The sequence below is a fragment of the Natrix helvetica genome (assembly GCF_964273705.1).
Source record: "Natrix helvetica genome assembly, chromosome: 10".
In the NCBI taxonomy this organism is placed as follows: Eukaryota; Metazoa; Chordata; class Lepidosauria; order Squamata; family Natricidae; genus Natrix; species Natrix helvetica.
In genome coordinates, this window is record NC_138561.1 from 13915212 (window position 1) to 13925974 (window position 10763).

General features: G+C 43.6%; 1 protein-coding gene across 1 annotated transcript; it reads left to right on the plus strand.

Moving 5' to 3' along the window:
- The first annotated feature begins 293 nt into the window (after positions 1–293).
- On the plus strand, positions 294–10345 carry LOC309397171 (C-signal-like). The gene is made up of 6 exons (XM_081962953.1): positions 294–669; positions 1894–1945; positions 4050–4237; positions 4998–5156; positions 6360–6470; positions 9418–10345. Exons 1-6 carry the CDS (start codon positions 523–525, stop codon positions 9535–9537), a joined length of 777 nt encoding a protein of 258 aa, XP_081819079.1. The 5' UTR covers positions 294–522; the 3' UTR covers positions 9538–10345.
- The last annotated feature ends 418 nt before the right edge of the window (positions 10346–10763 follow it).

Genomic DNA, 10763 nt, shown 5'->3' on the forward strand with positions numbered 1-10763 from the left:
CCAGTTATGGTGAGAAGGTAATTGTAAAATTTTCATATTAACGAAAGCAATAGAATGGGTTCCTTCTTGGTTCATAGGCTCATCCATACCTTAATGCATCAGTTAGACACACCTGAGCCAGTTGCCATCCAAAGAGGCTCTATAAATAACATATCTTAATCCGTAAAGCATTGACTCTTGACATTTTCAGGCTAGACCTGTCTTGGGTTGGCTGGATTTGCTAAGTGGTTGGAAGACAGAGGAGATATTCTTTAAATAAAAGAACGTTCACGTAGAAAACAACAGAAGAGAAGAAACTGCTTAGAGAACAAAATCCCTGCAGCAAGAACTGAGCAAATACTATAGGTGTTTGCCAAATCCCTCCTTTCGTATTCGCCTCAGTAGCTATATTTCCTTTCCGGCACAGGAGCCGAGCATCTTGCGTAACTGTCTGGAGGGATCTGGGAACAAGCTGAGTTGCAACAAAATTGAAGGAAGTGCCCAAAAGTTTTTCTCTCTTTTTGGCCTTGGGTGTCAAGAGAAATGGAACAACTGAATCCTCGCAGCGTTTTGGTGACTGGCTCCAATCGTGGACTTGGCTTGGAACTGATCCGGCATCTGACAGCCAAGAGCAACCCCCCAAAATGGATCTTTGCCACTTGCCGGGACCCCGATGGACTCCGTGCCCAGGTGAGGCCTGGGGGTACCTTGAGTCCTTGATGGGAAAAACAAATTTGCTTGTCTCCTAAGTGGTAACGGTACTGGCATGGTTGAGTTAGGAGGCATGATGGAGATAAAGAAACACAACCAGGGGGTTGGACTAGAAGACCTCCAAGGTCCCTTTCAACTCTACTATTGTATTGTATTGTATTATTGTATTTGTTCAATTTGTTCAATGAAGACTGGTTATATTTAAAATGCCACTTTTAAAATATAGTTAAATAACTGGCGAACTTAATTTCTACAATCATTTGATCGGAAATTGCGATATACTAGGGTTGTGAAGGATCAGATGACGGAATGGATGCACAGATGAGGCCCTGGGGAATCAGGGGAAGGGTCATATGTGGCGATAGGGCCCAGGTGTGGATGGAATGGACATGAGAGTAAGGAATATGAATTCTGATAAAACATTTTCTCTTGTCTTCATTTCTTTGCCTTGACAATGAAGAACTTTGCTCGTTTGCTGTCTCTCTCATTAAGGAAGGAAAGGGAGGTCGCGGGGGAGCTGCCTCAGATAAAACTGTTTGCTCTTTTATTCTGCTATGCAATTGGAAAGACGGGGGCTGCACATTAACAGTGAGACAGAAGTTAGCACCTTAAAGCCACTAGCCAGGATATTAGGAACAAGAATAGCTTGTTTATAAGAAAAACCCCAAAACTCACATAGCTGGCGCACTTTGCAAGATGCCCGTGACATGCGGTGAAAAACAGGTGATGTGACATTTAGCTATTTAAGATAACAAGCGTAAGGATTTATCAAAATTATCTGTTATGCATACATTGTTAGGGGAAGGGTAAAGGGTTGAATGCGACCATCCCTTGACTATAAAAACTGCTGTAAGATTCTAATCTTGGTCCGTGGTTAGCTTTTCAAGCTGGGGTCCTTATATCTTGGTACCAAAATAAAAGTATAATTCTGTACCACACCTTGTGTCCATTGATTTATCGGCTTTGACACCAAGCAAGAGCCCAGGTATGGGGACAATAGTTGTATATTTATACATCTTGGAATTTGAAGTATCCAGTTAAGGAATCACTTTGTCAAAGGATTTGAAAGGGTTGAAATCAGCTACTCTGGTTGAAATATGTATTGAAACACTTGAGAGTAAACTACAAAATAATAATAACAAAATAATGGGGAATTTTTCAATTTTCTCACCCCAGTAAATTTGTGAATTGTCTTTCTTTCAGGACCTGAAGAATCTGGCTGCTAAAAACCCGCAAATTGTCATCCTCACATTGGGTAAGTGTCCTGAAAATCTCTTTGGTCCTTCTTTAGGTAAAGGTAAAAATTCCCCTTGCACACATGTGCTAGTTGTTCCTGACTCTAGGGGGCGGTGCTCATCTTCGGTTTCAAAGCTGAAGAGCCAGCACTGTCTGAAGACGTCTCCATGGTCATATGGCCAGCATGACTAAATGCCAAAGGCGCATGGAACGCTGTTGCCTTCCCACCAAAGGTGGTCCCTATTTTTCTACTTGCATTTTTACATGCTTTCGAACTGCTAGGTTGGCAGAAGCTGGGACAAGTAACGGGAGCTCACTCCATTACGCGGCGCTAGGGATTCGAACTGCCAAATTGCCAACCTTTCTGATCAACAAGCTCAGCGTCTTAGACCCTGAGCCACCGCGTCCCAGGTCCTTCTTTAGGGAGAGGAAAAATGCTGAAATTCAGCACCACAGTAAATCATGTTAGTTGGGCATCAATTCAATACACCCACATCAGAACAGACAAACATCGCCTTTCCTTATAATTGACAGTTTAGGGCTGTTTAGGCAGAATTACACGAATGGATTCCAGGAACATTTGGATCTGCTACCCAACCAAGAAACAAAAATTCTGCTAGGCAGATGCATTGGAAGGTTAATACGGAAGCAGTGATTCTGATGACCTCTTGTCCCTTCTCTTCTATCTTTCTTTCTCAAAGTTACAAGTTGGCAGCAAATTTTGCAGCCACTCCCAGTCAAAGCTTGCAGGTGAGTTTGGTAATTTGCATTACTAATGTCGGTGAGGATCCAGCTGGCTATACCAATCAGAATTTGGCTTGGAAAAGAACTTCTGTGCAACACTTTTTTTTTTTTAATTAAACCATGTTTGCAATGGTGGTTTTTCAATCGTTGATTTCCATACAAATCATATAATTGGATGACTGTCCGACCTGCCCGGACTTGGTCCTTTAGTCAAGAAAGCACCTCAATTCCATTTGTAGTGAAAGGTATAGTTTTACTAAAAGCCAAGTGGATTACAATATAGCAATAGCCAGAACTGAAGTTCGCGCACCAAAAGTTCCTGGTTAACTGTCCCCCAACCACTTCTCCTCCTCCCTTGGTTCCTTATTGTCTAATTATATTTGAATAAATTGTTTTGGGAACAGTCTCTTCAACGGCAGGCTAGAACCATTGCATTCCATTCCCAAGGCTTTGACCTTGAGACGGTGTCTCTGGAACAGTGGTCACTAACTGGTAGTCCATGAGAAAATTTTGGTGGTCCACAGAAAAATTATTTGCATTTTTTATATTACACTAAATCAGGGGTCCTCAAACTACAGCCCCTGGGCCAGATACGTGCAACGAACGCTTGTGTTGCTGTAGAGAGTCTCCCCCTTTGGGGTCGTTTTGTGTGTGTTGGAGGGGAGAAGAAATTCCAACTTGGGGTCTGACTCAGCCTCCTGGTGTGTGACTTTGGGTGAAGGCTGGAGGAAAGCGCTGCTGGTGGCAAAGAGCCGGAGGGCCTTGTTCCAGTGGGACTGCATCATGGCCTGGGACAAGTAACGAGAGCTCACTTCATTACACGGCGCTAGGATTTCAAACCACTGAACTGCTGTTCGACAAGCTCAGCATCTCACCACTGAGCCACCACGTCCCTTTACATTACTTAGTGCTTAATAAACATCGTGTTGTCTGGGTTTTTAATTTGCTTAACAATACAAATGCCATTCTTACCCCCCATCCCTTTTTTTCCAGCCATGTTGCTGTACAGTCTTAAAACTAATCCCAGGAAAGTCATTCTATTAAAAGAAAGAAAGAAAGAAAGAAAGAAAGAAAGAAAGAAAGAAAGAAAGAAAGAAAGAAAGAAAGAGAAAGAAAGAGAAAGAAAGAAAGAAAGAAAGAAAGAGAAAGAGAGAGAGAAAGAAAGAAAGAAAGAAAGAGAAAGAAAGAGAAAGAAAGAAAGAAAGAAAGAGAAAGAAAGAAAGAAAGAAAGAAAGAAAGAAAGAAAGAAAGAAAGAAAGAAAGAAAGAAAATGCAATATCCACAACGAGGACGTACATTCATTGGAACATGGTGTGCAATAGGCAAAATCAGATATGGAATAACCTACCTTTATTATTATTATTTTCTTCCTGCTGTAGACACAACTGATCCATCCAGCGTCAAGGCTGCTGCAGACAAAGTTACGGATCATTTAAAGGGGGCTGGATTGAACCTCCTGATTAATAATGCAGGGATTATAAATATGAGCAGCTTGGAGACGGAAACACCAGACAGCATGGCTCAGACCTACAGAACCAATGTGATTGGGCCCATGATAGTTGTCCAGGTAAGAGAACAGGGTTTTTTTTCCCAGGCTGATGCTGGACTTTCTCCAGAGAACTCCCAGAGGGACGTTGGTCCCTTCCCTCCCTCTCCACCCAAAGACCCTCCTCCCACCCCCATGATTTGTGCTTTTAAGAATGAATCCCGAGCTCTTTGAACTTTTTAAGAATGGGACATCAAGACCTGAATAAAGGTTTTGCCCAGTAACTGCATAGACTAGGACAGACTATGCATAGACTAGCAATATCCAATGGATGGGGAAATTGTATTGAATGAAACAGGCATGTGAAGTGGGTTCCATCTGGTTACACTGCCAGGCAATTCTGATGTTGTCTTGCAAGTAATTGGCCACTCTTTGGGGCCTGTCCATTGAGAATTTATATCAATAAATTCAATCAATATATTATGGATGAAAATTGTGCTGATTTGAACAGGGATATGTTAAGTGGGTTCCATCCAGAGGTGGGTTCGGACCGGTTCAGTTGAGTTGGTAGTAACTCAGCCGGCCACGTCCCCAAACCGATTTTATCGGTGGTGCCATAGACGCCACCAATTTTGTTTTTTGCTTCTGTGCATGCAACACGCTTTCCTGAGCAAACCAGCAATAGAAGAAGCTGGAACCAACCTCTGGTTCCATCTGATTAGACTACAGCACAAATCTGACATTTCGTGGCACTTTCTGGGGCCTTTCCATTGGGAATGGTAAGTCCCAGCCCTCTTTGCAGAAGGTTTGTTCCTTTCCATTTGTTCCTTTCATCCTTCAGGCACTCCTCCCTTTGCTGAGGAAAGCAGCTCAAGAAAGTCCCCTGGAGGGCATGAGCTGCAGCAGAGCAGCCATCATCAACATTTCTAGCCAAGCAGGTTCCATCACAAGCGTCTTTGAATGGCAGTGGGGCCACGTCGTTGCTTATCGTTGTAGTAAGGTACAGATCTATCGTCAAATGTGGCTAGATCAGTTTTGTTTTTATTGTAAGCAGGAGAAGAGTAGGCTTGAATTTTTAAAAATGCATCTTCCCATCATAACTGGTCAATGTCGTTCCACCAGAAACCTCTTGGCCTAAAATCGATTTCACATTTCCCTTTCTTCTGATGAGGAGCTGATGATCAATGATGACAGCTCTTCAGATTCCATTAGTGACAGACAGGTATTTGGCCCTGACAATACTTCCAGATGTGCTATCGTATATGGGATAGCATCCGCTTTCAGACCAGACACAACATTCCTTCAAAGAAGGGCAGAGAACATGCTCTGAGTAGGTTATTATTATTATTATTTATGAGTTTGTCGAACATGTACAAGATAGCAGGTATAAATATAAACATGGGCATGAACAAAGGAAACGAGTACAAATAAATGGGGACAGTAGGACAGAGACAGTAGGCACGCTGGTGCGCTTATGCACACGTCTCCTTTACGGACCTCTTAAGAATCGGGTGAGGTCCACCGTAGACAGTTGAAGTTGTGAGAGTTTGAGGCTGTAACGACGGAGTCAGGTTGAGCATTCCAGGCGTTGACCACTCTGTTGCTGAAGTTGTATTTTCTGCAATCGAGTTTGGAATGGTTTATCTTGAGCTTGGATCGATTGTTTGCCCGTGTATTATTGAGGTTGAAGCTGAAGAAGTCATTGACAGGTAAGATGTTGTAGCAGACAATTTTGTGTACTATGCTTAAGTCCAACCGCAGTTCCAGATTGTCCAAGGCCAAAATTTCAAGCCTGGTGGCATGGGGAATTCTATCATGAGCAGAGGAGTGGAGTACGCTTCTCGTGAAGTATCTCTGGTCCCACTCAATCGTATTAATGTCCGATGTATAGTGTGGATTCCAGGCAGACGAAGCTTTGAGTAATTGTTTTGTCTTTCTGTCAATCAACATTGAATCGCAACCAATAAGATTAGGAGACAGGAAGAAGTGAGGCATACCCAGAAAAACTGAGTAGGAGGAGATGAAAGCACCTCCTTCTCAACACAACATGTGAATGTTTTGGTCTTCTGCAGACTTGGGGGGTTCAACATATTGCCCAAGGCAACTTTTCAGTTAGAGAAGCTACCTTGGAATGAGGTGGTATCTTACAACATTCAGATGAACCATTCATTCTGTCTTCTCCTTCTCCCTCTCTCCCTCACAGTCTGCTCTGAATATGCTCTCTAAATGCCAGTCCTTGTATCTTGCCAAAGATGGGATCTTGTGCCTTGCGTTGCATCCAGGATGGATAGAGACCGACATGTCAAATTCAATGGTAAGCAGACTGAAAGGAGGGGGTGGAATTTATACAGTGGACAAAAAACAAAATTAGCTGAACTGGGAATATAATGTTCTAAAGATCTCCAGATCACTTTGAAACTTTTCCTGGATCACACCATTCCAGATAGCAATCAAAAAGAAAGTGAGCCTTTATGGTTTCATCACTGACATCCCCTTAATTTTAAAGTCAGATCAAGCTAGATCTATACTAAAGGTGCAAAATAAAATCCTTAAGATAAAGAAAGTCGGACAGAAACTGCTGCTTTCTATTATTATATGCAAAAGGGACGCGGTGGCTCAGTGGCTAAGACGCTGAGCTTGTTGATCAGAAAGGTCAACAGTTCGACGGTTCGAATCCCTAGCGCCGCGTAACAGAGTGAGCTCCCGTACCTTTTCCCAGATTCTGCCAACCTAGCAGTTCGAAAGCACGTAAAAATGCAAGTAGAAAAATAGGAACCACCTTTGGTGGGAAGGTAGCAACGTTCCATGCGCCTTCGGCATTTAGTCATGCTGGCCACATGCCGGAGATGTCTTTGGACAGCGCTAGCTCTTCGGCTTTGAAATGGAGATGAGCACCTCCCCCTAGAGTCGGGAACAACTACCACATATGTGCGAGTGGAACCTTTACCTTTCTATGGTTAAATGAGACATTTGTTAAGGGAGTTTTGCTCCATCTTATGATCTCTCTCACCACGGTTGTTAAGTAAATCCCTGCAGCTGTTAAGTTAGTAACACCGTTGTTAAGTGAATCTGGCTTCCCCTTTGATTTTGCTTGCACTGAAGGTCCCAAATGATGATCCCATGAACCTGGGACACTGCAACCATCATAAACACGAGTCAGTTGCCAAGTGTTTGAATTTTGATCACGTGGCCCTGGGGATGTTGCAATGATTGTAAGTGTGAAAAGCGATCCTAAGTAACTTTTCTCAGAGCCGTTGCAACTTCCAATGGTCACTAAATAAACTGTTGTAAGTCAAGGCCATCTGTAATTGAAATAATCAAATGTTAGTGACTAAATCAGCCTCATGTTTGTATCGTATCACAGTTCCCACGTTTAGAAGAAGCTTATCTTTAGTAAATGCTTTCTCTACAGCAGTTCTGGAAGGGAAATATTGTGGGAAATCCATATGAAATCCATTAGTGCCCCTGCGATGGGGATATCATAGAAACCACAGCTCCTGTTCAAATCAAATCAAGTTTATTACAGTCAAAAACCAGAGACCGGAACAAATAAAATCACTCAATATCCAGTTAAAAATTCTAGAATCTATATATGTAAAAATGGCCGTGTGTGTATGTTCAAGCATAACTCTGGAATGCCTCGAGCACTTTCAAGCAAACTTGATGATTTACACAGATGATTTACTCTCTGGAAACAAATAATGGGGGGGGGGGTAAGATACCCTTAACACCCCTCGGTGTGTGTGTGTTCTGTTGAGATACAGCCTGCTGTGCCTTAAAATGGATTCTACCGCACAGCACAGTGGAGTTGCCATGGAAACAGATTTACAGTACTCCACAAGGGGGCTCCCTCTGGTAAGGGGGGAAATCCAACATTAGAAATTATGTTTGGTCCGGATATTTGTGAATTGATACAGGATTGGGATAAACAAATACCCGGGCAACAGCTAGTAAAACAATAAATAACAGATACAATCTATATTAAAATCGCAATTTGGCATCCAATCTGTCAGTTACACACAGCTTAACTATACTATAATACCGATCCTTAAACTGTGAGGCCCCTAGTCATTAAATACTAAAACACATGCTCTTCTCTGAATGTTCTAGAACAGAGTTGGCGAACCTTTTCGGCAGCGAGGGCCAAAAGGTTCGCATGGAAACGTCACATGCGCATGCTCAATAGGGCTGCACTCCAGAAAAGCTGGACTTCTGGGTTCTGGCGCGCATGCACATCTGGCACACCTGCGCACATTGATTTTCAGAACTGCTGCCCGTGTGAAGGACAGTTGATCGTTGCATGCCAGAAACCCAGAAGACAAACAGGCAAGGCCCCGCGTGCTGGGCGGCATGGCTTCACGTGACACCTTGGGCCCACGCGCCATAAGTTCGGCATCAGGGTTCTAGAAGGAACTTTACCACCACATGAATAAACCCACTGTTATTTCAAATTTCCAGGGACCTCTGATAACTTATATTTGCTATTACACCATCAAGGGGGGGGGGGGAAATATCTCTAAAAAAGAACGTCTGGCTACATTAGGCGTAAGCTTCACCCACAAATCTTGGTTAATAATTCTTGTTCTTAGGGGAAGAGTTTTGCATCATTTATTTTATTGAGTGTACTTTTTAACTGGTCAATGAAATTTTTGCTCTATTTGTTTGTCTGGAAACTCTTCAATTCTGTAAACTCCATATGGTGTTTGTTTTGTTTAACGATGCTGTGGGCAGTTCCCTCCAATTAAGCCAAGAGGAGCTCTCTTAATTATGGGGAAGGCCGACACGCCAGCATCACAGATACTTGCTGGTGTTCACTCTCAGAAATTCCTCTTCACCAAGAGTTGTCCTTTGATTATAATTTCACGTCTAATAAAATTTTCTTGCTAATACAGCTTAGAATCACACCATATTACACTATTGCCTTGAATCAGTGGTGGGATTCAAACATTTTTACTACCGGTTCTGTGGGCCATGGCTTAATGGGCATGGCATGGCTTGGTGGGTGTGGCAGGGGAAGGATACTGCAAAATCCCCATTCCCTCCCGATGAACTGGGACTCAGGAGGCAGAGAATAGATGGGGGCGTGGCCAGCCAGAGGTGGTATTTACCGGTTCTCCGAACTACTCAAAATTTCCACTACTGCTTCTCCAGAACTGGTCCTGCTGAATACCACCTCTGCCTTGAATTCTCCCAGTGATACTATAGGCTTTTAGACTTTTTCCACTATCAACTGCCTTCATCCTTTTCCTATTCCTTTCCAGGGATCACCTCCACTGACAACGGAGCAGAGTTTGCAGGCTATTCTGAACACCCTTGGCCGTCTCTCTGAGAAAAACACTGGCACATTTGTTAACTGGGAAGGGGATTTTATTCCCTGGTGAGACAACCCAGAATCTGCTTCTCCACATTGCAGGAGGATGTTCTCGTCGAAGGCAACACAACTTTCTATCTTCTTTCAGTGCTCACGCTATCCTGCTCTGCTGCATGTTCTCCAACTCTCCCTTGCTTCAGTTGTTCTGTCCAGTGCCCATAACACCTTGCTTAGCCAGGCTCTTTAGACTACAGGTCCCAGTGATCCATCTGAATAGTTCCAGGAGTCACTGGCAGCCATCTGTAAAGCAAGTGATTTCTTATTGGAGAATTTTCTTTCCAGATCTCTGGTATCTCGCTAAACTAGGGGTGTCAAACTCGATTTCATTGAGGGCCGCATCAGGTTGTGTTTGACCTTGGTGGGGATAGGGGGCAGGAGGGGCACAGCCAGGGTGGGCATGGCCAGATCAACATCATTTGTGTCGAGGCCGCCTGTGGTGAACCGAGCACTCTGCTAGAGAAAACAGGCTTCCAAGCTCCATTTTCGGCTGTGACAGTCTCCTGCCACCCTCTGCCAGCAAAAACGGAGCTCCATTTTCGCTGGCAGAGGCACCGTGGGCCAGTCCTTCGCTGTTTCCAGGGTGGCCCCGTGGACCAGATCTAAGCATCCCACGGGCTGGCTCCCGCTCCCAGGTCTTGAGTTTGACACCCCTGCCCTAACCATACACTTAAGCCTACGAGAATCAATTCCTGTTCTCCAACTCCATCTACGGGGAAATAGCTTTTCACTTGGACTGTGAATTCTCTTGCCAAAACTTTGTTCTATTTTTTTTTAAAAAAAGATTATATTGCATGAAATAAATGAAAATTGAGGATGAATCTCCCTTTCTTTAATGATAGTATAAATTGTCGAGTTACCAGGACATGTGGCGGCCTCAAAATTTGAGCTCCTCGGCAAGAGATTTGTTGGGGTCCCCACGAAAGATTGAAGCAGCTTATATGAGCAACGTATGAATTCTGATGAAGGCGATTCTTTTCTAAATGGCTTATTGACAGGCAGAAGAAAAATGTTGCTTTGGGGTGACATTACCCGTTATCATCTGATGGTAACATTTGAGAACATTGCTTGGGGTGTCTATCAGGGCCACCTTCTAGAATAGGACCGAAAACATAATATTGTGGTGATTCTGACAATTTCTTGGGATCTGATCCCAGGGTAGAAGACATTGGGCTAGAAACTAGGTGAGAGAGAGTTCTAGCCTTGCCTTGGGCAAGCAAACTGGCTGGGTGACTTTGG